Source organism: Cebus imitator, unplaced genomic scaffold (assembly GCF_001604975.1).
Source record: "Cebus imitator isolate Cc_AM_T3 unplaced genomic scaffold, Cebus_imitator-1.0 Scaffold243, whole genome shotgun sequence".
Taxonomy (NCBI): Eukaryota; Metazoa; Chordata; class Mammalia; order Primates; family Cebidae; genus Cebus; species Cebus imitator.
Window position 1 is genome coordinate 840,943 of NW_016107558.1, and position 27,365 is coordinate 868,307.

At 38.1% G+C, this 27,365-nt stretch overlaps 1 protein-coding gene across 1 annotated transcript; it reads left to right on the forward strand.

The window, feature by feature from the left end:
- The first annotated feature begins 16,069 nt into the window (after positions 1-16,069).
- SAP30 (Sin3A associated protein 30) lies at positions 16,070-22,903 on the forward strand. Its single transcript, XM_017498524.2, has 4 exons — positions 16,070-16,826; positions 18,737-18,862; positions 19,256-19,354; positions 22,573-22,903. Exons 1-4 carry the CDS (start codon positions 16,512-16,514, stop codon positions 22,693-22,695), a joined length of 663 nt encoding a protein of 220 aa, XP_017354013.1. The 5' UTR covers positions 16,070-16,511; the 3' UTR covers positions 22,696-22,903.
- The last annotated feature ends 4,462 nt before the right edge of the window (positions 22,904-27,365 follow it).

The window sequence follows — 27,365 nt, forward strand, 5'->3', positions numbered from 1 at the left end:
ATTCTTGACCTTGGTCTTTGAGGCTTCTATTCTGCAATCTGACAGATTTTTTTACAGCTACACAGTTTGCTTTTAACTGCTGTGCTGTCTGTAGGTGTCTTTAAATCTTAGGTCTCATGAATTCATTCACTTTGGTGGATGACTGAAATTTATAATAATAGACCAATAGCTGTTTTTAAAGGGCTCCACTAGCCCTAAGTAGACATGCATGAATCTCAACAAGGAGCCTCTAAAAAGCAGTTGAGGCTGGGCATGGTGGCACATACCTGTAGTCCCAGCACTTTGGGGGCTGAGGTGGGAGGATAGCTTGAGCCCAGGAGTTGGAGTTGAAGACTAGCCTGGACAACATAGTAAGACCTCATCTCTATAAAACATTTTTTTAAAAAATTATCCAGGCATGGTCGTTTGCTCCTGTAGTCCCAGCTACTTGGGAGGCTGAGGTGGGAGAATCACTTGAGTCTAGGAGGTCCAGGCTGCAGTGAGCTGTGATCATGCTGCTGCACTCCAACCTGGGCAACAGAACAAGACCTTATCTTAAAAAAAAGAAAAAACAAAACAAAACAGGTAAGTGCCAGAAAACACAGATGGGCCTTACTGGCTGGCCTAAGTAAGCAAAACCCCTGCTTTGTAGATCAGACTAGGCTCCACAAACCTACAAAGACTTCAGAGACCTTAGAAAATAGAAGGCAAGGAGGACCTTGGCAGACACAAGCCTCAGAGAGCACACAGCAGCACCTTAGATCTCTTGCGAGTGTGTAGCCCCTACAAAACCAGCAGATGTCTACAGCATGTGCAGGCCCTAATTTAAAAAAGATATCATCATAGGGAAAAGAGCCATGAGAGGCAGATTAATTATTTGCTGCTTATACTACATTTTTCAGCTAGGTCTACAAGGCAAGACTCAACTGTACCTCAGTTTCATGTGTGTTACAAAGCATGAATGTTTTAGCTTTAAATTATTACTACTAGGCCTAGTTAGACAGTGTGGATAAGCCAAATCCTATCCATTTGTATATTGTTTTTGTCTGCCTATAAGACCAAAGGAAGAAACTGTGTAAGTATTGTACAAACCTCTAGGATTCATGTGGATTGCTCACAAGCTCTTCAGGGTCACTCCCTATCAGGCTGATTTTAATTTGTTAATCTCCTATGTTCTGACCATGGCTTTATCTGTCATGTTGTACTCAAATAGTAACTTTATTCATGGAAGCGTAATCTATTTTTTTTATCAAATAATGGGGGTTCTCACTATAAAGGCTATACGTCTTTTGGCGTTGGAGTGGAGAAACAGCTTGATGGAATTACTGCAAAACAAAGGATTAAAAGGCAATTTAAAAGATTGTGCTTCGAAAATTGTCTTTAGGAATCAAGTGTGTTTAAGAAATCAAGGATGTCAGACTGAGCAACATAGCAAGACCCTGTTTTCCCCCTACAAAAAAAAAAAATTAAATTAGCCAAGCATGTTGGCATATACCTGTAGTCTCAGCTACTCAGGAAGCTAAGGAGGGAGGATTACTTGAGCCCAAGAGTTCAAGGCTGCAGTGAGCTATCATCATCACTGTACTCCAGCCTAGGTGACAGAGCAAGGCCTTGTCTTTAAAAAAATGAGATAAAATAAAAAAGAAATCATGGAGAAGATAGGGTGGCTTGAAAAGTGTGCTTTGGTCTTTTTTTTAGAACAGGAGCAACGGAATAAAAACAAAATGAAGGTTGGCAGGCTGATTGCACTTGAAGAAGAAAGAGGTTTTCTTAAGAGAACATCTGACCTTTTGGGAAGAGAGCTTTTGGAAGGACAGAAAGAAAGATGTGAAACGGAAATAAGATCTTAAAGTCCAAGATAGACACATATAAAAGAGAAGTGCAGATGCATCTGTGTCTAAATGTCCTTAAAGCACTAGAACATGGGAAAATGTCTTTATGGTTATTATGTCGGAAAAATGATTGAGTCCCAAAGAAATCTAATAGAAGAGAGAAGATTTCAATGGGCAGATTAGAACAGCTCCTTAAAAGGAATCAGGATCTAGGAAACTACTTGAGGGTTTCTGAGGGCATAGATTGATTTTGTAAGGGCAGTTAGGGGAGCTGCCTCTTAAAGATCAGGACTTGATTGCAGGGGCTTTAACTGTTGCACTTTAATTTTTCATTTGGAATTTGAAAATGGGAGGTGGTTTGTATTTAAATGTGGTACATCTGTGTATTGTTAGTATTTTGTTATTGAAATGATTTTATATATTTTATTATCAGAATAACTTTATGTTTTAATTTGAAGTCATTAAAGACTCTCTGCTTACTATGGTGTACAACTGACTAGATATTATTTGAAGCAGAAAGGAGAATAATATTCAGCCTTGAACATCGAGTATTTTTGAAGTTGCTCCAATTAATGTCTTGTTTTGATCCACTTCAGAGCCTTCCGGGGAACAGAGTTAGTTATACCGTATACTTTGTTCAAAAGAGTGGAGATTAGGATTGAGGAGTAGGCTGACTTCTGAATGTGGGAGAAAAATTTTCCTGGTCAACTGCTGAGCTCCCAAAGAGGATAACCACATCCTGGGAGGACTCTAGGCTTAGTATTTAAGCTTAGTGGGTTTATAGAAGAAAATCTAAAGAATGGCAAGTAGGGTGGGGAAATTCTTCTTTATCTCACTCAGTTCCCCTACTCACTCCTGCCCTAAATAAGTACGATTATTAATTTAAATTTGGAAAGAAAACTGGCATTACTCTTCCAGTCTCCTCTTCTCTCCTTGGGGAATTAGCCTGCCCTCCCATACTGCACATATTCTGCTTACTTTTGTGCCATGGCATAAAAGAGAGATCGCCTTTGGCTTTCCAGCTCTCCCTATGATTTAATGGGTAGGTCTGCCTGTTTTGGGGGTTCATTATTATTTCATAAAGAGGAGAGGAGCTGCATTCCCCAGCCTCAACTTTATTAGTAATAAAGGAGGTGCCATGGTTCTCCATCTGCCAGTCTTACATAAAAATTGGTTCGAAACTCAGATGAGGGGTGCTAGTACTATTTACATGCGTCTCTCAAATTTCTAAGAGGATGCTTTCGGGAAAAAAATGGTGATTCCAGAGTAGGGTTTGAAGGACAAATAGAGTGTTTAGTGTAAGTGAAAAACATGACTGTGGAAGGAGGAAAGAGCATGTGCAGAAGCACAAATGCTTTAAAGAGTGTTGTGTGATCTGGATGGCTCAGTAACGCATAAGTAAAATACAAGGTGAGGAGGCTTTAGAGATAGGCAAATGCCAATTTATAAAGGGCTCAGACTTTATCCTGTAGATAATGGTAAGCAATGCAGGAAGGGAGAGGATGGAAGAAGAGTGTTAAGCATGGGAAGTAATTAGAAGTAAAGAAGTGAAAATAGATATAGACTAGCCTTCTAAGCAGCTTGACTATGAAGGGAATGCAAAGGCTTACGTAAATATCTAGACTGCCTCTTAAAGTTAAGGGAGGGTAATGGCTTATATAGGGGGTTTGTTTTAACATGGGAGAAATTTGAGCAAAATGTAGGTTGCAGGAAGAGACTGAAGATATAGGAGAGTGGGAGGATAATTAATGGAACAAAAAACCTAGAGAGATGAGAGGTAATGAAATCCAGAATACAAATAAAAGGATTCTTCCCTCTTCCACTGAAGAGGCAAAGATTTGTGAGAATGCAGATTGTTTTGTTGCTAGTCCTGAGGCCCCCAAGGAATTGCTGACTGTTAGCTTCAATTTTCTTTGTTAAATAGCAAGTTGGTCTTTGGTGAAAATGAGGGGATAGATGGTGGAATCGGAGGTCAGAGAAAGTATTGGTGATTCAAAACCAGCTAGGGAAGGGCAGAAGGACCTGCATGAAGCACTGTGGAGGAAGGGGCAGTCAACTAAGATTAGGTTGAAGTAGGGCTAAGTTTCACCAGGCAGGTAGGAAGGAAAGGCAATAGGATTTTATGGAATGGAAGACATAGAGAGTGGCTGAAGTGACTAAACATAGGCTACGAAGAGAAAAATAATTAAAGAAAATTAATTTCTTGTTACATCCAGATTCTAAAGTTACTGTTGCAGGGCATAAGGGTGACATTTCTTGTTGTCAGACTGAATTGTAAATTTTAGGTGCCAATGACAAAAAAAAGACATAATTATTTTGTCTTTTTACTTATCAGAACAATGTCTTTAATACACATTCATTCACACACAGGGAAAACAGGTCTTTTTATGGCTCCAATATATTATCCATATTAAAAATAACATAGCATTAAAATAAGTGTAGCAGGGATTATTGGTTTTACAAGAAAAATTATCAGAAACACACAAACAATAGTGCACATATCTACTCAATGAGGTCTGTTGTTTACAAACCCAAAATATACCTTAGAAACAGGCAAGATTTATAAAATCTGATCACATATTTTGTAGCAAAACTTCAAAAATTTCCTGCAAATTTAGGGGAGCAATTCACAAGAGATCTCCTTCACTCTGACCCCAACTTAAGAGTTCAGGGTTCCCAGGACCACCCGTAAGTCTGGTAATTTACTTGAAGGACCAAGAGAACTCACTAATAACTATTATATTCTTGGTTACGGTTTATTACAACAAAAGGATACTGTTTGGACACGGTGACTCACATCTGTAATTCCAGCACTTTGGGAGGTCAAGGTAGGAGGATTGCTAGAGGCCAGCAGTTCAAGATCAGCCTGGGCAACACAGACCCCATCTTTTTAAAATGTGTGTGTGTGTGTGTGTGTGTGTGTGTGTGTGTGTGTGTGTGTCTGTCTGTCTGTAAAAGGGAAAAAAAAGGATACTGATTAAAATCAGCCAAGAGAATTGGTGCTTAGATCAGAGTCCAGGAAATTTTAGTTTCCAACCCCTCTGGAGGTAGACTGGCTATCTCATGGCCCACGGCCCACATCTTAAGTCACGTTCTTACGCCACCCAGTGTAGCTAAAGGCACCCAGGAAAACAAAGCCCCTCTTCCTAGAGATCACCTCCTAGGATATGAGGGTAAAGGCCAGACTTCATTTTGGATAAGCTTTATTCTTTGCTACATACTTCCAAAATGCCAAAATAATCAATTCTCTGAATATATTCTTATAAAAATAGATATTAATGACTTATTGTCTGACTCCCTGCTGAGTCAAATATATTACTTTTTGTGAAACTGTGATTGCTTCATTAAGTTTTTCAAATTCATGTTGGAAGATTGAGTTATACATTTCATTTGTTTTATGACAAGCATTTTCTGGCAAATTTTCATCTTCTGCAGGAAAATTGTGCTACTCTGTTTCACAGTTTTCCCATTTTGAATAGATGTTCTGCATATGACTTTCATAATCTTTGAATTTAAATTGGTGAAATTTTCCTGTACTATTAACAGGAGGTGAAAAGAAAATTCAGGATAGCTTTATAAAATTCATCTCTCGAGGGCTCCCTCTTCTGTTACTATAGCAGACAACTCTTAAACTATGGCAACTGAACACCTACTCTGCCTCTCAGAACTGAACCTGGTTCTAGAGAGCTTCTACACACAATCCTGGGCTTCCTGATTTATTCACAGGCTGCAGAGACACAGATCTTGCCTTCTAAGATGATGATATTGCTTTTAGAACTTATTTTACTGGTGCTTTCTAAGATCTGCTATTTCTGATTGGGCACTTTCTGTCCTTCTCTCTCTCCCTCCCCAGTGTTTGGACCCTATTCAGTCTCAGCCTTATTTACAGCATTTGTTCTTAGGGTACAGCCACTACTAAACTCCTTCCCCACTTCCAGTACTTTCCTATAATGTTGTCTTGATTTCCTATGTGGGTTTGCTGTCCTCAGTTGTCTATTACAGCACTCACATTTAATTTTGGAGTTTTGGAGTTTTCTTAGCTATTTACTGAAAGTTCAGTTTCTGTGAATTTATTTTCATTTTCTTGGTTGCTCTGGATAGATTTCAGGAGAAGAAAAATTTCAAAACTAAGCAGACCTCATATTCTTTTAGAATGCTAATATAATTCATTCCTGTTCCATATTTTCAAAAAAATATGAAGAAATTCTCTGAAAGTTCTCTGATGATTGGCTTCAGATAATGAAGAAGAATGTTATAGTTGTCAGTAGCCCACTTAGAGTCAGTTATGTAGATGTTCACATCTGCAGCGACACCAAAGCTGTAACTAGAAGGTAATATCCCAAAGCAGCTTTTATAGATAATCATTTGCAGTATACAGTGTAGTTTTTTTTTTAATTAAAATGAAAACACCTTAGTGAGGTGCTTTCAACATTTTATTCTGGTATACTAAAAAGAATATGGTTAGTTAAAATGTTTCTCCTGAACCCAAGCAGCTGGAACACTGTACAGAAGTGTTTGAGAAGATACCGTTCCAATCCAGGTGGATTATGAGTGAGGAAATGTTATAAGAATTCTCGTTTTGGTCCTGGAGATTTTAATCTATGTTTAATTTCTTTTTGAAGATTACTAACATTCTATTTTGGTAGTCAGACACAAATAATTTTGTACCCAGGGAAAGTTCCAGCATTACCTGGGAACTACGTCTGCATCTTTTTGTATGCCTCACTCTCTGATGAGAACAAAATCAAAGTAGAAGACACAGAGACATGCTGAGCAGAATGTTAGACTATAAATAGTATCAGAATGCAGATTTGTTTTACTATATACTGTATTAGTTATAACCAAGTGACTTAAAATAGGAAGTAAGAGGAAGAACTAAGCATATGGTAGTCACTTGGATGTAGGGTTGGAGTCCAGTATACCTTGATGGTGGTAACCCTAGGGAAACACCTCCTACTCTGAGATAGGACCCCAGGAAGCCTAGGCCAAAAGTGGGGAGATGAACTAGAATGATCTAGTTGGCTCAGGAATCCTCAAGCATTGATTCAGGACTATTGGCACCCTTTAGCACCCAATGGAAAGAAATGAAGCTCCTCTCTGTAGGAACATAACATCATCCAGTGCTTCAAATTGTTTACATTAAATCAATTTTTCCAATAAAATGAACTGCAAACAATCAAAGATAATGGATAAAGGAAGAGTAAGCATGAGTCAGCCAGCAGGGAAGCAATAGACAAAAGAAACAGACTTAATAACAAGTCTAAAAACCACCATGCTTACTATGTTCATGAAAGAAAAAGTCAAGCATATAAATTTTGTCAAGGAACTAGAAATCATAAAAAGTGACATTCAAGATTTTAAAAGAACCAAATAGGAATTCTAAAATTAAAAAATATAATAACTAAAAGTACAAAGACTATGGGTGAATTTTAGAGCAGGTTAGGGACACCTAAAGAGATGAGTAACTGGAAGATAAGTTAAAAAGAACACCTCAATAAAATTTAAAGGATTTAAATCATACAGAATCTAAAGTGACAATTTATATGTGTTAGAAATCAATAAGGAAACGATAATGTTACTTTCATATGTTTGGAAATTCAGAAACCAACTTCTAGGCCAGGTGCCGTGGCTCACGCCTGTAGTCCCAACACTGGGAGGCTGGCAGTTGGCTTGAGTCCAGGAGCTGGAGACCAGCCAGAGCAACATGGAGAAAACTCGTCTCTACAAAAAATACAAAAAAGTTTAGCTGAGCATGGTAGTCTGCACCTGTAGTCCCAGCTATTCAGGAGGCTAAGGTGGGAGAATCACCTGAGCCTGGGGAGGTTGAAGCTATAGTGAGCAGTGATAGTGCCACGGCACTCCTGCCCGGGCAACAGAGTGAGACCCTATCTCAAAAGAAAGAAAAGAAAAGAAAAGAAAAAAAGAAAGATGGAGGTAGGGACGAAAGGAAGGACAGAGGAAGAGGAGGAGAGGGACAGAGGGAGAGGAGGAGAGAGACAGAGAAAGGAAAGAAAGAAAAAAAGAAAAGAAAAGAAAAAAAGAAAGATGGAGGTAGGGACGAAAGGAAGGACAGAGGAAGAGGAGGAGAGGGACAGAGGGAGAGGAGGAGAGAGACAGAGAAAGGAAAGAAAGAAAAAGATAAAAAGAGAAGAGAAAAAGAAAGAAAGGAAGAAAAGGACGGAAGGACAGAGGGAGGAAGGAAGGAAAGGAGAATCCTACTTCTAAATCTATGCATCAAAAAATCATAGAGATATTAGATGATGTTTTAAATTCAATTGTAATACTACATATCAAGAGTTGTATGATGCAGTTAAAACAGTATTGATGGAGAAATGTATAGCTTTTTATGTACATATTTGTAAAGAAGTTAGCAGAAGACAGCAAAATAGAAAGTAGAAATAAAAAAGAAAATAGAATAATTTACATAGAAAAAATACAATAAAAACTACGTACAAAACTCAAGTAGTTCCTCTGAAAAGTCTAATAAAATTGATAGAACACTGGTGAGACTGATTAACAAAAGAGAGAAGGCGCTAATAATTGATACTAAGAATGAAGAGAGGGACACTGGCTCAGATCTTGCATACCTTAAAAACATGAGGATGTTATGAGCATGTAAATTGGCATAAAACTTAGATGAAAAACAAAAAATCTGTATCAGACGTGATACATAGTGAAACACTAAAAGCCTTTCTTTTGAAACTGGAAATGAGACATTTTTGCCTGCTAATACCACTTATTTTTAATGTTGTTCTAGAGTCCTGACCCTGTAGTAGCAAAAGAAAAAAAGGAATAAGAAATGAAGTAACAAAAACTCACTATTTGAAAATGGTATGACTGAGTACATTGACAACCACACAAATACACATTTATATTTTTATGGATAAGAAATTTTGGTAGGGTTACTGGATATAAAAATTAGTTTGGAAAAATTAGTTTATTTTACATATATATAAGCAACAAAAAAGGAACATGAAATATTTAAAAGATGATATTTACAGTATTGTCAGAAATATCAAGGACATATAAAGAGATCTAATGAAAGATCAGTGAAACTACTGCAAAGTAACAAATAAAATTCTATTAAGAAACATTACAGAAGACCTAAATGAATTGACAGTCATGATTGGAAGGCTCAATGTTGAAGAGGTCTCTTGTCTCTCAGGTTAATGTATGGATTTGATGCAATATCATCCGAAAGCCAAAAAGGTTTTTTGTTGTTGTTTTATTGTTCATTTGGTTGGTTTTTCTTTTTTCTGGAATTTAAGCTGATTCTAAAATGTATAAGGAAATAGAAAGGGTCCAGAATAACCACATCTGTCTTTTGAGGAAACAAAAATAAGGTAGAAGATCTATACTTTAGATTATCAAAACTTTTCTAAAAGACTTTTATAATTAAGAGTGTGGTCTTGGCAAAGAACAATGGAAAGACTAGGCTTCAGAAACAGACCTATACATATATACACATACTTGATTTATGACAAAGGTGACACTTTAGAAGAATGGGATATGGATAGATTTCCCAGTGAATGGTACTTGGTCAAATGGGTAGCATATACAAAATAAAATTGTACCTCAACCACTGTGCACAAAAATCAATCATAACCTTAAATGGGAAAGCAATACAATGAAGCTTTTAGAAGATAATGTAGAAAAACATCTTCATGATTTGGGGATAAGGAACTTAAGTCACAAAAATCATCAGCCAGAAGAGAAAAGATAGATACATTTTTTCCTCATTAAAAGACTTTAAACAAAAGTTGCCACTGCAGAGTCAAAGGGCAAATTATTAAGTAGGAAAAGATGTCTGCAATATGTAAAATTGTGAAAAGGCTGTTATTCAGAAAACATAAAGAACTACTACAAATCAGCAGAAAATACACAATCCCAATAGAAAATAGGTAAGAGACCTAAATAGGAACTTCCAAACAGGATATCCAAAAGACCAATTAATAAATAATCTCATTAGTAACTAAGAATGTTCAAATTAAAACCACAATGAGATACCACACATACCTATTTGATCTTTTTAGAAAGTATAACAATATTAAATGGTAGGGAAAGATACAGAACTCTCATATATTGCTTATGGAAGTGTAAAAGTTTAGAAGTAGCAAAGTGGAAGCTATGCCTACCTTAAAATTCAGCAATTCTGTTTATATATATAAACAAGGAGCTGGAAGTTCTCACTCCATTTAACAACGTGTATATCTTACTGACATGCAGTCATATATGTATCAGGATATATGTACAAGAATAAGAATGTTCAGGGCAACATTGCTTTTAATAGCCCTAAACTGGAAACAACCCATATGTCCATCAACAATAGAATGGACAAATTTAGTTTATTCATACCATAATGAAGAGAGAGAATTAAACTACATACAAGTAGACCTTTGAAAAACAGAGTGAATGAACCCAAAGAAAACAATATAAAGTATATGAGCCTACTTATATAAAATTCAAAAACAAGAAAAACTTAAAAAAGAGTTGAAGAACTATGTGGCAAAATTATAATGAAAAACAAGATAACAAATACAATAAAAGTCAAGATAGCTGCTCCTGCTAGCTGGGAGATGGGGTTTATGATGAAGGGGCAGGTGGTGGCTTTCTGGCATGTTGTCAGTCAGGGCCAGCTACATAATTTGTGGGGTCCAGAACAAACATCTTTTTTCTCTCCCTCCCTCTCTCTCCTCCTCCCATCGTGTTTTCTTAATTGCTTTTTAATGTGGCACTCCCAAACTGACCCTCATAGGAGCTAGGGGCCTGACCCCTGGTTCAGAGGAAATGGAGAGGATCCTACACTTCAACCAGACACTTCCTGCCCAGTACCTCGTGCTCAACCACTGCCAGAGTAGAGGGTGGGGTGGGGTGGGGTGGAGTGGAGAGAGTGAGCAGCCAGAACTCATTCTGGGGAGGAAGGGAGGTGGCAAGAGGCCTACGTTGCCTGAACCAATGCATTGTCCCATTGATTCTTCACTTATAAAACACAAATTCAAAGACAAAATTATTGATAATTACATGATGGCGACTGCAGGGCATTAAACCTCAAGCAGGATGGAGGAGTAGGAGAGTAGAGAGTGTTGGCTTCTGGGCTTGGGGCCTTGTGTCACTCCAAGTCCGTGAAGCTGGCCCTTTTGGCAATGTTCTCTTTCCTGACCTGGATAGCAGCTATATGGACGTGTATTTTACCGTAACTGCTTGTCTCAGTTCATTTGTGTCACTCTAACAAAATAGTTGAGACTGGGTAATTCATAAAAACCAGAAATTTATTTTCTCAAGGTACTGGAGGCTGAGAATTTCAAGATCAAGATTTGATCTTGATGTCAAGTGGAGGCTGCTCTGTGCTTCCAAGCTGGTGCCTTTTGCTGCATCCTCACATGGTGAAAATGATGGAAGGGGTAAATCCTCTCCCTCTATCTCTTTATTAGTGCCTTTATGAAAAGCACTAATCCCATTCATGAGGGTGGAACCCCTGTGGCCTAACTACCTCCTAAAAGCCCCGCCTCTTAGTACCATTGCATTGGGGATTGAGTTTCAAAATGAATTTGGGAGGGGACACACACAAACATTGAAGCCACAGCACTGCTTAACTGGGCATTTATGCTTTATACAATTTTCTGTATGACTGCTGAGTTTAAAACTAGGTAAAGGAAAGGTGGTGTAAAACAATGAACTTCCAGTGTAAAAATTGAGAATTATTCACATATAGAAATGTATATACTAGTACATGCATATAATTTTTTTCTAGATGGAAACACAAGAATCTGTTAACATTGGTTGCCTTAAGGGACAACGATTTGAGAAAATGAGGTAAACAGGCTTTTGTTTTTCATATGAAATTTTGTATTATCTAAATTTTCCAATGTGTTCGTGTTGGGATTATTGGCCAATTTGTATGTTTTTGTAAATTAAAATTATTCAGTCACTTATTTTAAATTAAAGTCAGAAAAATGCAGTTATGTTAAAAGCCTATAGGGAAGGGAAGCAGGGATACATACTTTTTTAAGAATCATTTTTGAACCATTTTAGAAAGCAAAGACTATTTTGTTGATATGAACAACCCCCCTATAATTAAGGTTTCATAAATCTATATTTTTCACATAGTCTAGAGATAGATTTACCATGAAGCTAATGAATTCAAGCTTCAGAGTCCCTCATTTGGACAGGCCCTTATAAAGATATGTAACTAATTTTGCATTCATAATTTTATATACTTCCTTAAAAAGACCTTTCAGATTGTATAATCTTGAAGCCCCCAAAACCTGATTCCAACCTTGACTTTGAATTAGACTCAAATCAAGGAGTTCATATATCTGCCCTAAATATGAAGATTTGTAGAAATAAAGCATAGTTGTTGTAAAAATTTATCTAAACAAATAAATTCACTGAAGACATACTTTAAATCTGGCAGTGAGAATTAACATGTCCCCTACTCCAGGAATCTTTTCTAATTGCCAGAAAGGAATCATTTCCTCCTATGCGCTATGTCTGTACTTTCTCTCTAATTTTATTGAGGTTTGTATTACATGCTTGTTAAGCTACCTGTGTGCCCTACTAGACAAGGAGCTCCAAAATAGCTAGGACCCTCTCAATTATTTTTGTGTCTCCAGGGCCTAGAAAAGATTACAGTATGTAAGAAGTGACTGTTTAATAGGATCTTTTTACAACCACTGTATTGTGTGTAAAGGAGGCATAGTTACAGTTCTTTACTTGAGTAAATTTCATAGGAAACTGACAACTATACATACCATGCAGCTTAGGGAGATACACAAAGTACTTATCAGTCAGCATCTTTTTCCTGCTGAATTTACATGATTTGGTCACATTTTGCAGAAGATAGATTATAAGCTTTTAAGCACAAGAACCAAACAATATCATGAATTATTTTAAAAATACATAAATGTACAAGAAAAATATGAAAATTCAACATCCCACTGTAATGTTTCAGATATTTTTAGTAAATAAAAACTTTAAAATTCAGAAGGAACCATCTTTAAGCCATTCCCGGTGTGAAAATTGATCATACAATCTGGATCATTCTTGTTACATTCAACTAAGTCAGAATTGAGGGACCAGAGGAAAAAGCAATCTGGGCATACAGCTCAAAGATTAATAATTAAGTTTTTTACAGCCCAGCTGCTAAAACGGCCTGCAGTACCTCTAAGACCAATTTTACCGAGTAGTTGCTAAAACAATCTGCTATGACTAAGATTGGTTTCACCTACCCCTATCACTCACCAATCAGCGCTTCCCAGCTTTCCAAACGTTTAATGGCGCCAATGAGCATTCTTTGAAAACAGGAGTAACATTTCTCTTTCTGAGAAAACTCTTGATTTTCTCTTTGTTCTTCTGACATACCAAAGACCACCCAGTCTCTGAATATGTCCTGAATTGCAATTCTTGCTTCTCCAAAAAACCATTAAATTTAGAAATTCAACTCTTTATATTTTATGTTTACTTTGACATGATATACAAATTCCTTGGCCTCCTTCGCTGGAGATGAGCATCACCCTGAAGTTGGGATGTATCCATCCATCCGTATGTTCTCATTTTTATCACTTAAGAAAATATATCCAGGCCAGGAACGGTGGCTCACGCCTGTAATCCCAGCACTTTGGGAGGCCGAGGCGGGCGGATCACAAGGTCAAGAGATTGAGACCATCCTGGCCAACATGGTGAAACCCCCGTCTCTACTAAAAATACAAAAATTAGCCGGGCGTGGTGGTGCGTGTCTGTAATCCCAGCTACTTAGGAGGCTGAGGCAAGAGAATTGCTTGAACCGGGAGGTGGAGGTTGCAGTGAGCCGAGATTGCGCCACTGCACTCCAGCCTGGCGACAGAGCAAGACTCCATCTTGAAAAAAAAAAAAAAAAAAAAAAAAAAAATATATATATATATATATATATATATACACACACACACACATATATATACACATATATATTCATAAATAAATAGGTATTCTAGTTTTTGTTATGTTTTGTCTTTTTGTGAGACAGAGTCTTGCTCTGTCGCTCAGGCTGGAGTGTAGTGGTGTGATCTCAGCTCACTGCAACCTCCACCTCCTGGATTCAAGCGATTCGCCTCCCGAGTAGCTGGTACCTCAGGCTTGCGCGACCACTCCTGGCTAATTTTTGTTTTTTATTTTTTGTTGTCTTTTTTTTTTTTTTTTTGTTGCCCAGGCCGGAGTGCAATGGCGCGATCTCAGCTCACCGTAACCTCCGCCTCTCGTGTTCAAGTGATTCTCCTGCCTCAGCCTCCCCTGTAGCTGGGATTACAGGCCTGCGTCACACACCCAGCTAATTTTGCGTTTTTAGTAAAGACGAAGTTTCTCCATGTTGGTCAGGCTGGTCTCAAAATCCCGACCTCGGATGATCCACTCGCCTTGGTTTCCCAAAGTGCTGGGATTACAGGAGTGAGCCACAGCTCCCGACTGTGTTATAATACTTTAAGCCAGTGTTATCTAATGTAACAGGTACAATTATTGTAATCTTTTTTTAACTCATTACATCCAAAATATTTAAACATATATAAAATTTTTTAATGTGCGATTCAATATTCTTTTTGAAAATTTCTTGTACTAATTCCAGAAATAAAAATCCAGCTGATATATACTTACAGCACATCTCAATTCACATGCTAGAGTTCATAAAATTTAAGTTGGGAAAACAGATTCATATATCTTGTTGCAAACATACTTAAAAGTGTTCCAACAACTGAATCGGGCATCAGCGTTTTGTTTTGTTTTTAGTTTAATTCAGATTCAACTAATGATTCCGTTTTTCCGTGTCAACCACATTTCAAGTCCTGAGTAGCCACATATGGCTAGAGAAAAGCCTACCGGAAAGCGCAGTTTAAGGAGATACACAAAGTACTTATCAGTCAGCATCTTGTTCCTGCTGAATTTATGTAGTATTTAAATTGTTTTTTTTTGCCATATCCTAGAACTCAAGTGCACAGATGCAATGGATACCTTTGAATTTCTGCGTCGATGGCATTTTGCGTTTAAAAGGATCATCTGGGCAGGTTGGCGCACGCCTGTAATCCCAGCTACTCGGAAGGCTGAGGCAGGAGAATCGCTTGAACCCGAGACGGGGGAGGCTGTAGTGATTGGAGGTTGTAGGATTGCGCCACTGCACTGCACTCCATCCTGGGCGACAGGGCGAAACTCTTGTCTCAAAAGAAAAAAAAAATCATTTATCACTAAATTTATTCACTAAAAGAACTTGCAAAAAAAAAAAAAAAACCCTACTGCCTAAAAAATATTTTTAAAAACGTATTTTTGTTTAAGCAGCATATACTGATAAATAATGATGCGTGGTAACCAGCAAAGGTGCAGCTTTCATATTAGCCACACGCCCATCCCTCTCCCCGCCCTCCACAAGCACGTCCCCGCCGGCCCGCACTAACAGACACGCGTACGCGCGCACACACACGTACACACGCGCGCGCCCGAGAACACATACATGCAAACGCGCGCGCACAAACGCCTGCAGCACTCACAGGGACTCAGGAAATGCGCCTTCTACCCCCTGCGCCCGGTAGACCTCATGTAGGGAAGTTTCTGGGAACAGTCGAGCAGCCTTTGTATTGGTGGAGTTCCAGCCTCCTTTTAAATGATATGACTCCGCCCTTCCCTACAACCGTTTGGGGAGAAGTGGAAAAGGTTGGGCGTGGAAGCGAAAAGGAGTCCTGTTGTCAACTGTTCCGTACTCCACTTCAGGAAGAGGCCAACTCTGTGCACCCAAGAATAAAACATGTCCCTTGCAGGAACTTGCAAGGATTTAGAAACGGTCCCCCACTGAGGCTTTGGAAGGAGGGCCTGTCATAGTTGAGAGGTCTGGATGGGCGTTTTCCTCCCAGTAGGTGCCCTATTAATTTGCTGCCTCAATAGTTGGTCAAGCTGGGGTGTTAGCGAGGGGACCTCCAGGACCCGAAGAGCGCCAATTCTCCTGCGTTCTCCTTGGTTTGGGTTTCCCACAAAAGCGCGGTCACACCAAAAACTGTGTCTCCACGAAAGCGAAACGGTCTCGAAACTTTTTTTCCCCTCACGCTCACTTACTTCCCACACCACCCCCATCCTTTTATGCTTCGCCTCAGGAGTCGAGTGACTTCTCTGAATACCAATTCTACCAAATCTCAGGAGCTATACACAGCCCGACCTCCAGAGAGAAACAGAGAAAACACTGCAAACCCCAATCACACGCTCCTGTTTTCCCGGTACTGAGAAAAAAAAAGTCGGTCCGTCGCCGCGCTATGCATGCTAGGATTAGTAGTTCCTCCATCCCGCAGGGCGAGGGGTCAGGGCGGAGCTCAGGTTGATTCCATAGCACAGAACTACAATTCCCGTGGTGCTGCGCGGCAGAAAGAAAGGGGCGGGACGGGAGGGGGCGCGTCGCGCTTGCGCAAGCCCCGGGGCCGGAGGGAGGCGGAGGCAAAGCGGTCCAACTGCTGAAGTCCCCATGTGACAGTGAGCCGGGTCCCGGCTCCAGGAGACGCTCGAATCCGCGTCCCAGCCCTCAGCAGTGTCCACTGTTCCGGTGCCAGCAGAGACCAGCAGGCCCGGGACAGTTGGTGTTTGGCTGTGCGGCTGTCTAACTTGGTGTGCAGAGTGAATTGCCGCTGCTGGAGCTGAGAGAGGCGGAGCGGCCAGGAGAGCTGGGACTTCTGTCAGCGTCGGCGCTCCAAGCTCGGAGACATGAACGGCTTCACGCCTGACGAGATGAGCCGCGGTGGGGATGCGGCCGCCGCAGTGGCCGCGGTGGTCGCTGCCGCGGCCGCCGCCGCCTCTGCGGGGAATGGGACCGGCGCTGGCGCCGGGGCAGAGGTGCCTGGCGCGGGGGCGGTGTCAGCGGCGGGGCCCCCGGGGGCGGCTGGGCCGGGCCCCGGGCAACTGTGCTGCCTACGGGAGGATGGCGAGCGGTGCGGCCGGGCAGCGGGCAACGCCAGCTTCAGCAAGAGGATCCAGAAGAGCATCTCCCAGAAGAAGGTGAAGATCGAGCTGGATAAGAGCGTAAGTCACGGCGGGACCGCCCTGCCTCCTCCCCCCGCCCCCGGGGCGTCAGGAGCCCGGTAAAGGCTCGGGTTGTCGGCTGGGTCCCCCAGACCTGGCTGCAGTGCGGACTCGTGGAGTCTGTGGTTGGAGGCAAACAACAAAGTCGCTGCAACTCCGACCGCCTCCCCAACACGCACAACACACAAGCTGCCGTTCCCCTCTTTCCCACCCTGCCTCCCAGCCTCCCGCTGCCTGCGTCTCTCCCGCGCGCTGTCTTCCCTCTTCCTCCTCCTCTGCGATCGGGACACGGAACAAAGGGGACCGCCGCACCAAGGGCCCAGAGTAGTTTTCTTGCAGCCCGGCAGCCTCTGGTGGAATGGAGGGGACTTTGTTTTGCTGCCAGAGCTGGTGTTTGGCCCGAGGCAGCACTAACTCCCCTGGTCTAGGGGTAAGTGGAGGACCTTCGCGAGCAAGGAATATCTTGTTCTTTTAGGTGTTCGCCTCCTTATTCCGAGCGGAGTGAGAGGGAAGCAGAGCTCACCCGCTGCCTGGTGGGGCGCCGGGCTAGTAAACGGCGTTTGCGCTGTCAGCTCCGAGGGCAGATCCTCCGATCGTGGGGAGCACGTAGCCTCTGCGGTTTTGCCATCCCCTTGGCAGCCATCAGGATTTCTTCTTTCCTCCTTTTGCACGTCCGTTCGTTTGACCATCTATGAGTTTGTTTTTTTTTTTTTTTTTTTTTAGAAGCAACCGTTGCTTCTTTGGGGAGCTCTGGCTGTCGGTGAATGAATAACATGGTTTCAAGAACCTAGCACAAGTCCTGCATATTTTTATCTTGCGCTTAGCTTAGAAGTAAATTGAAAAGCCTGTTCGCTCAGTCCTTGTTTGTTTAAAATGTTAGTCGACAGCTCGTAGGAGTATATGTAATTAAAGTTTTTGAAAAATTGATTTGTGACGCTTTTTGCCTGTTTAAACAGTTCTTCGGTGTTACCCAAGAAAAACTTTTCAGGTGAACTTGCATAATTTCAGATTGCTTTGGAAAAATGTGTTACAGATAAATACATTGATTTAATATTCAGAAAAGTTTATAACTGAAATTTAAATATAGTTAAGATATGAAATCGATGGCTCATTTGTAAAAACGGATGGTTTTGTGTCGAATATAATTTCGGTGTTAAGTTAGAAAGACTGGAAAGCATACATTATATTACTAAAATATGCTCTTCTTTAAGTAGAGAAAGTACTATCAAGTAGCGAAAGTGTGGGCAACATCATCTTTCCCCTTGTCAGTTAAAAATTCAACATGAACTAATTCAAGTCACCCTCACTGCAACTTATTTATTTAGAGACAAAGTCTCACTCTGTTATTTAGGCTGGAGTGCGGTGGCGCGATCTCGGCTCACTGCAATCTCCACCCACCAGGTTCAAGCGAGTCTCCTGCCATAGTCTCCTGAGTAGCTAGGATTACAGGCTTGTGCCACCATAGCCGGCTAATTTTTTTGTATTTTTAGTAGAGACAGGATTTCACCATGTTGGCCAGGCTTGTGTAGAACTCCTGAGTTCAAGTGGGCCACCCGCCTCAGCCCTCCCAAAGTGCTGGGATTTCAGGGGTGAGCCACCGCGACCGGCCCCTCACTGCAATTTGATGACAAAACCCAGAGGGTTGGGATTTATCATTCTCCCCTCCCTCCCTCCCTTTCCGAAATGGCACCGACCCCTCCTTCCCCATCTGCCTTCCTTTTAACAGTATTCCAGACATCTTATGTTTTAACAGGGCATAGGATTTAAAAGTAGAAATATTCCATTGTCTGAACAATGACCCATCTTGACTGTCTTTATTTTTAATAACTCACTGTGGCATATGTGTTTTATTAATACATAGACATATTTTACTGTAATCATAAGCAGTGTGTGAAACTTTTCTGTTTCAGGCAAGGCATCTTTATATATGTGATTATCATAAAAACTTAATTCAGAGTGTTCGGAACAGAAGAAAGAGAAAAGGGAGTGATGATGATGGAGGTGATTCACCTGTTCAAGATATTGATACCCCAGAGGTAGGTGGAAGTTTTTTATGCTTAATATAAATCCTAAGTAGTGCATTCTGAAACCTTTACAAAAAGATATGAACAGTCTTTTAAGTGTTTAGAACATTTGAGAAATCTGAAAATGAAAGCAAAATTAAATATAGCCAGTTGACATGCATTTGCACAGTTGGAATTGTTACATTTTAAACTGACAATTTTTACAGCTCTGTCTTCATGTAACTTTTTTTTGACCTGTTTATATTTATCCCCAAAAGATTAAAGTGTTTAATAATTTATAGGTTTGATTATGTAAAAGGATTTTTTGATAATGGAATTAAATTTTTATTGTGCTGAAGTTAAAATGTTTATGATAAATTTTCAACAAATTGTATGAACTAATTTTTGCATGTTAATTTTTTCTAGGTTGATTTATACCAATTACAAGTGAATACGCTTAGGAGATACAAAAGACACTTCAAGCTACCAACCAGACCAGGACTTAATAAAGCACAACTTGTCGAGGTATATATGAGTTTTAAACTGGTTAAACTATCTGCTCAACCAAGAGATTATTAAATGCTACTGAAAGTATTAACGTAGTATATGTACATTTTAGGTAGAAAGAACAAAGTTAAAAAAATCTATTGTGGAAGAATCTAGTGGTTTAGAAATGTTTGTCTGCCACTTAGGAAATTCCTTTTTTAATGACTACTCAGTAGATTGTGTACAGCACCTTTTGATACCTGCTTTCAAAATGTGTTGTTTGTTTTTTTAGAGAATGGAGTCTTGCTCTGTCTCCCAGGCTAGAGTGCAGTGGCATGATCTTGGCTTACTGCAACCTCTGCCTGCTAGGTTCAAACAGTTCTCCTGCCTCAGCCTCCCAACTAGCTGGGACTTCAGGTGTACACCACCACACCAGGCTAATTTTTGTATAATATTTTTAGTAGAGATGGGGTTTCACCCTGTTGGCCTGACTTGTCTCAAACTCCTGACTTCAAGTAATCCACCCACCTCAGCCTACAAAAGTGCTGGGATTATAGGTGTGAGCCACCATGCCTGGCCCTCAAAATGTTGAATGAGAGTTTTTTAAATCCTCACTTTAGAAATCTATTAGTTTAAAATTCCATTTAACCAGTAAACATTTAAACACCTAATTGAGACATAATAAAATTTAATTAACAAGCCTAAATGTCCTTATTAGAATTTATTTTTTAAAGTGGTGGAATAGGTCTACAAATCAGCCCCTAAACAGTATTTTTATAATTTGCTGACTTAAGTATTTCAAAATTTGTCCTTGTTGATGTTAGTTTTATTAGAGACATCCATGTTTTCTTCACATCTAGAAGAAGCAAAAGCTTTTCTTTACCAAAGCTTTTACTTGTAGTTTGCTTTGATAGAGGACTTCTGGTCAGTCAATGAATTGTGAAAAGTTAATGGAGTGTGTATATGTTCTCTGGATACAGTAGAACCACGAAATTTATGCAACTTATTAAGATATTTATAGATTTATACTTTAACCATATTTAAAATAAAAATTTTTACTTGAAGCTACTTAGAAGGATTGATTGAGCCTAGGAATTTGAGTCACCATGGGCAACATAGCAACACTCTCTCTTAAAAAAAAAAAAATTTAGCCTACTAGACAAAATAGAAGTATAGATATATAAATCAGTTTTCTCATGTTCTTTGCATGGATTTAGTAGTTACCCAACATATTCTAAAATGTGCATATTGAATAAAATGAAATATGAATAGAAGATACATTTATTTGGGAGAATGTTTTTTAACATTGTTAAATCCAACATATTAACTATTTAGCTAAAATTTCTTCTTTATTTCTTGGTTAGGCAACACAGATCTAATTTTTCTTTACTTTTGATTTGAAAGATTAAGGTCTTTTCGGGTTGTATAATACATTAATGTAACATAAATGTAGGTATTGCCCACCATGATAAAATATTTCAATAGCTACTAATGGAGTGAAGGCACCTTTGTTTTGGGACAATTAAGAACCAAAGAACTGATTATTTTAAATGTTATATTTAAGTATAAATTAAACCTGAAATTTTTGATAAAGTAACCTTCTAGGAACAGTTATATTATTTCTAGAGCATTTTTTTTTATATAATTAAGAGATAGCCATAAGTGTTATATTTTACTTAATCAGAAATGCAGATATTGACAGGTTAAGGACTGTGCAGATGTAGCATATGTATTTTAAGACAGGGGTCCCCACCCCCAGGGCCATGGACTGGTACTGGGCCATGGCCTGTTAGCAAAGGGTGGGTAGAGTGGGAGGTGAATACTGGCTAACAAGCATTACTGCCTGAGCTCCACCTCCTGCCAGATAGCCACAGCGTTAGATTCTCATAGGAGCCCAAACCCTCTTGTGAAGCGCACATGTGAGAGAACTAGGTTGTAAGCTTGTTACAAGAAACTAATGCCTGATGATCTGAGGTGGAACAATTTCATACCAAAACCAATCCCCCTACCCCCAATCTACAAAAATTGCCTTCCATGAAATCGATCTCTCGTGCCAAAAAAGTTGGGAACCCTGTTTTAAGGGATTCCAGGGTTGTATGACTAAGCCTTAAGTGTCTTAATTATTGTGTGGATGAACTTTTTTCTTAAGAAATTTTATTTTCTGGAATCTAAATATGCATGTCCGTCCCCCAGGTGAGTCTGTTATTCTTCTATTAGTAATTGCAGTATGTATGTTATGTTAGTGCAATGAAAAGGCAAGGAAGAGGTAAACATCCTTCTTTGCCTTATGTTATATATGTTATGTTAACACATAAATTGTTTGCTGCAAATTATATTCATTTATATGTTATTTAGCTCTTTCTCATTTTCCATTCCTAATTTTTATTCAGAAAAATTTTCAAGGAACCTTAACCAAAGAATGCTGCCAATGTATGAATGAATGAATATAATTTGCAGCAAACAATTTATATGTTATTGTTTGTTTCTCTACTACTGAAAGTTTTCAACTTCATACTTCTCCTTTTTCTGTCAGTAAGATCAAAACCATTGCAGGTTTAATGGTCTCTTACTTCTATTTTACCCATTTAAAGTTTAAAAGTAAAAATATTTATTCCCTACTCTAGATTCCAATTGTAAAATTTATGATTTTTATTTTATTTATGTATTTATTTTTGAGACAGAGTCTTGCTATGTCACCCAGGCTGGAGTCCAGTGGTGTGATCTTGACTCACTGCAACCTCCACCTTCCGAGTTCAAGCAATCCTCCTGCCACAGCCTTCCAAATAGCTGGGATTACAGGTGTACGCTACCATGCCTAGCTAATTTTTGTATTTTTATTATTTATTTTTTTTTTTGGTGGAGATGGGGTTTCGTCATGTTGCTCAGGCTGGTCTTGAACTCCTGGGCTCAAGTGATCCACCTCAGCCTCCCGAAGTACTGGGTTTATAGGCATAAGCTACCGCACCCAGCCCAATTATAAAATTTAAAATAAATACTGTAAAAGGAAAATATATTTTCTAATCAATGTATATATTGAGTAGGCCAAAAGATCCTTTGAAATCACACTATCTCTTGTTCATAACATTTTATTCTTAAATACTTTTTGTCCTGTTGGTATTTTGCTAAATATAATTTTTAAAGGAAATAGCCCTTATCACATAGCACTTTTTATTTTGATGAAACAATATTTTTTACCTAGTTTATGAAACCTGTTATCTCTAAAATTTAATTTCCTTAATTTTGTTTTTTCTTTATAGATAGTTGGTTGCCACTTTAGGTCTATTCCAGTGAATGAAAAAGACACCTTAACATATTTCATCTACTCAGTGAAGAATGACAAGAACAAATCAGATCTCAAGGTTGATAGTGGTGTTCACTAGGAGACGTGGAATTGAGACTAATAACTTGGATGTTAACACTGATTACGGTTTTTTCACATGTAGAAATGTTCCTTGTGTATTTTTTCTACAGAGGATTTTCTCTGATTTTATTTTCTTTGTTTCTGACTCTAATAATTAGTTGGAAACTCATCTAAAATGAGCTTTCCTAAATTAAAAACTATTTTAAATAAAGTTTATTACTATTATAGTTGCTTCAGTGTATTTATTTTGTGAAATGTGATTTTTCTTTTAAACTGATTGAGGGATCAGTACTTAGATTTTAATGTAAAGTCTTTCATTTTGTAGCCCCCCCCCCTTTTTTTTTAAACTTCCGAAAAATTAACAGGTTAAGGAGAAGTAACAAATATACAAAATTTGCATTCTCTGGGACAGTCTGACTTGGAGTTGAAGGTATTCTAAATAACATTATTTTTTTAAAGTACTTCATAATGCTAGCAAATTTGAAAAATAAACTACTGGAATGTAGCTTCTTTTTTTGTTGTTGTTATTATTACTTGATGGAGTACTAAGAAGAACAAATAGTTTATATACTCACCTACTTCCAGAGAAGACTTAATTGCCAGTAAAGATAAACATAATGCTGAAAGTTGAAACAAGAACATAAAATTAAATAGTTGTTTTTAAAAATTTTGTCTTTGAGAAAAGATATTTATGTGACTGAATCTAGAAAGTACCTCTGCTATGCCCCTTAATTTTTAGTGATGTCCTGTACTGTTTACATTGCAAATTGTAACTAATAAGTTGGAGAGGTCTAGATATCTAACAAGATCTTCATTTAAATTTTGGTTATATATAGCTCTGACTTGATTTATATCTCCTATTTGTGTTTCCTTCTCTGTCAGTTTTCTATCAAACGTTCTAAACTTCTGCTTTTCCTGAGATTATATTGCTTAGCTAAATTCTTATAATTACAAATCAAATTTATAGCTTGTGACATGAGAAAAAAAAAAACAGCTTCAGCAAAATGTTCTGAGATAAAGCTGCAGATTTTAGCTGGAAATGGATGAGACCATTAATGTAGTTCATGATTTCTTAAAGTTGACATTTGGACTTAATAGTTGTTTTGTGGGAGACTGTTCAGCCTTTTGGAGGATTAGCAACATCCCTAAGTCCACTCAGTAGGTACCAGTAGCTCCCCTAAGGTGTGACAACCAAAAATTCCTCTAGACACTGCCAAACATACTTCGGGGTCAAAATCACAGCTAGTTGAGAACCACTGATTTAACTAAAGTACTGCATCTAAAGTACTAGTTCATTAGTAGGTGACTGTGCGTATTTTCGAGTGTTCTTAATGTATTGACAGCTAGAAAATATAATGAACAATAAAGCAACTGGTCGCTTGTTTGGCTATGACCATTTAAAGATTTACTTGCTACTTTATTGACAAGCACAAGCCGTGATAACTGCTCTTATAGACACTTCTCATTTCTGGCATTCTGGAAATCTGTGAGAAGATTTCTTATAAAAACATTTTGAGGCTGGATACAGTGGCTCACACCTGTAATCCCAGGACTTTAGGAGGTCAAGTGTGACAGATAACTTGAGCCCAGGCATTCAAGGCCAGCCTTGGCAACATGGTGAAACCCTATCTCTGCAAAAAAATGCAAAAATTATCTAGGCATGGTGGCACAAATCTGTAGTCCCAGCTACTTGGCAAGCTGAGGTGGTAGAATAACTTGAGCCTGGGAGATGAGGGCTGCAGTGAGCCCTCATCACCACCAGCACTGCACTCCAGCCTGGGCATTGGAGTGATAACCTGACAAAAAAAAAAAAAAAAGCAAAACCCATATTCTGTTCTTGTGGAAAAAACCCTTTAAATTATTTGCTGACTTAAAAATATGAACATAACCTTTGACTGGCAATGTTAATTTCATGTAATTATTTGAATAATAAAATGTTTTATAAAATATGAATGAAGAGTTCTGGATGCAGTTATTAAATGAAATCAATCTTTGTTAAAACAATTTAAAATATGAAAAATCATATCTTGCCAGCTTAGAACTTCCAGAACTCACTAAAGCTGAGTAACTTAAGAAGTTGTAATGTAAAAGTCAGTTTTATGTGAAAATTTCAGTTCTTTACCATTGGATTTTTTAAATGATGAATTCACCAGAAACTATTTTTACTTATCTATATCTGAACAAAAGATAAATGGAAAGTCATATTTCTAGAAGGGTATAGGTTACTTTTGATGTTACAGCATTAAGAGAAGGATCTAAACTTAAATGCCTCTAGAAGTAGGAGGAAAAAGCATACTGAATGTATAGCAGGGGCTCAAAAAATAAGTTAGTTATTTGATTACTAACTTCAAAAGAGTAATTTTAGGAACGTCTGAAAAATTAATGCCTGAAATACATGTCTTTACAAGAAATAAATTCTACATTTTTCTATATAAAGACTTTTTAATTTGAGAAATTTATAAAATACACAGTTAATCATTTTAAAGTGTACAATATGGAGGTATTTAATGTTTTTGAAATATTGCATAACCAGCAGCTCTAATTTCACACTTTTTTGTCACTCTACAAAAACAGCCATACATAGTCACTCCCTCTTCCTCCCTCTCCCTATTCCCTGGTAACCTCCATTCTGCTTTTTCTCTCTATGGATTTGCCTATTCTGGATATATTATAAGGGAATCATATTATGAAGTGCTACAAGCTGTGTTAACCTTGAAAGCATGCCAAAACACAAAATGTTAAAAGGCATGCTTTCAATGTTCATCCAACTTGCAGTACTTCATTCCTTTTTCAGGGTGGATAATATTTCATTGTATCTATTGAACACAGTTTGTTTATCTATTCATTTGTTGCTAAACATTGGTTTTCTACCTTTGGCTATTACGAATAATGCTGCTGTAAACATTCATGTATGAGATTTTTGTGGGCATGTTTTCATTTCTCTTGGGTGTATACCTAGCAGAACTGCTGATACATAAATAGTTCTGTACTTAACTTTTTGAGGAACTTCCAATCTTTTCCAAGTGGCTATACTCTTTTACACTTCTACCAGCAATGTACAAAGGATCTATTTCTTCAATTCACTAACACTTGTATTTCATTTAAAAAAAAAATTAAAGCCTTCCTATTGGGTATGAAGTAGTATCTCATTGTGGATTTTATTTATATTTCCTTAATCATCAATTTTATTAAATATCTTTTCATGTGCTTTTGGCCACTTATATATCTTCTTTGGAGAAATGTTTATTCAGGTCCTTTTTATTTTATTAATTATTTTTAGTTGGGTTGTTTGTTTTTTGTTCTTGAAATGTAGGGCTGTTTATTTATTGTGGGTATTAAACCTTTATAAGATATATGATGTGCAAATATTTTCTCTCATTCTGTAAGTTGCCTTTCACAGTTTTGATAATGTTCTTTGATGCACAAAAGTTTTAAATTTCCACATAGTTCAATTTATTTTTCCTTTGTTGCTCATATTCTTGGTGTCAGAAGAACCCATTGCCAAAACCAACACCATAAACATTAATGTATATGTTTTATTCTAGGAGTTCTACAGTTTTAGCTTCTAAATTTAGATTGTTGAATCGTTGTGAATCAATTTTCATGTATGAATGAGGTAGGGGTCAAGCTTCATTCTTTTGCATGTGGTTAGTCACTTGTCCTAGCATGATTTTTGAAGAAACTATTCTTTCCCAACTGAATGGTCTTGACACCCTTGTTGAAAATCAATTGGCCATAGGTGTTTATTTCTACACTCTCAATTCTATTCTGTGTTCTATGTATTTATTCTTATGCCAATACTATACTCTTTTGACTACTGTAGCCTTGTAATAAGTTTTGAAATCAGGAAGTGGGTGTCTTTCTACTTTGTTTTTCTTTTTCATTATTATTTTGGCTATTCAGAGCCCCTTTCAGTTCCATATGAATTTGAAGATTGGTTTTTTCCATTTTTGCCCAAAAGGCTATTAGAATTTTGACAGAGATTGTGCTCAATCTATGGACCAATTTCAGATTGCCAGCTTAACAATATTAAGCATTCCAATCCATGAATATGGAAGATCTTTCCATTCATTTAGGTCTTCTTTAATTTCTGCAGTGTTTTATAATTTCCACCTCTTGATCGTTCACCTCTTTATTAAATTAGTTTTGGTTAAATATAGTTTCCACCTCTATAGTGTTTCACCTCTTGGTTAAACTTATGTTTAGGTGTTTTCTTCTTTTTGACACTATTGTAAATATATTGTTTTCTTAAATTCTTTTTTGAATCATTCATTAGAGATGAGTGCTGATGCTGCCACTGTGCTGAAATTATCAGCTCTAGTAGTTTTTGTGTGTGTGTGTGTGGATTCCATGGGGTTTTTCTATATATAGAATCATGTTATCTGCAAACAAAGATGGTTTTACTGCTTCCTTCCCAAATTGGATGCCCTTTATTTCTTTTCCTTGCCAAATTGCCCTGGCTACGATTTCCAATACAATGTTAAACAGTAGTGGTGAAAGCAGAAATTGGTGTCTTGTTCCTTTTCTTAGGAGGAAAACATTTAGTCTTTGATCATTCAGTATGATGTTAGCTGTGAGTTTTCATAAATGTTCTTTATCATTTTAAGGAAGTCTTATTCTATTGCTAATTTACTAAATTTTTTTTTATCATGAAAAGCTGTTAAATTTAGTCAAATACTTTTGATCTTT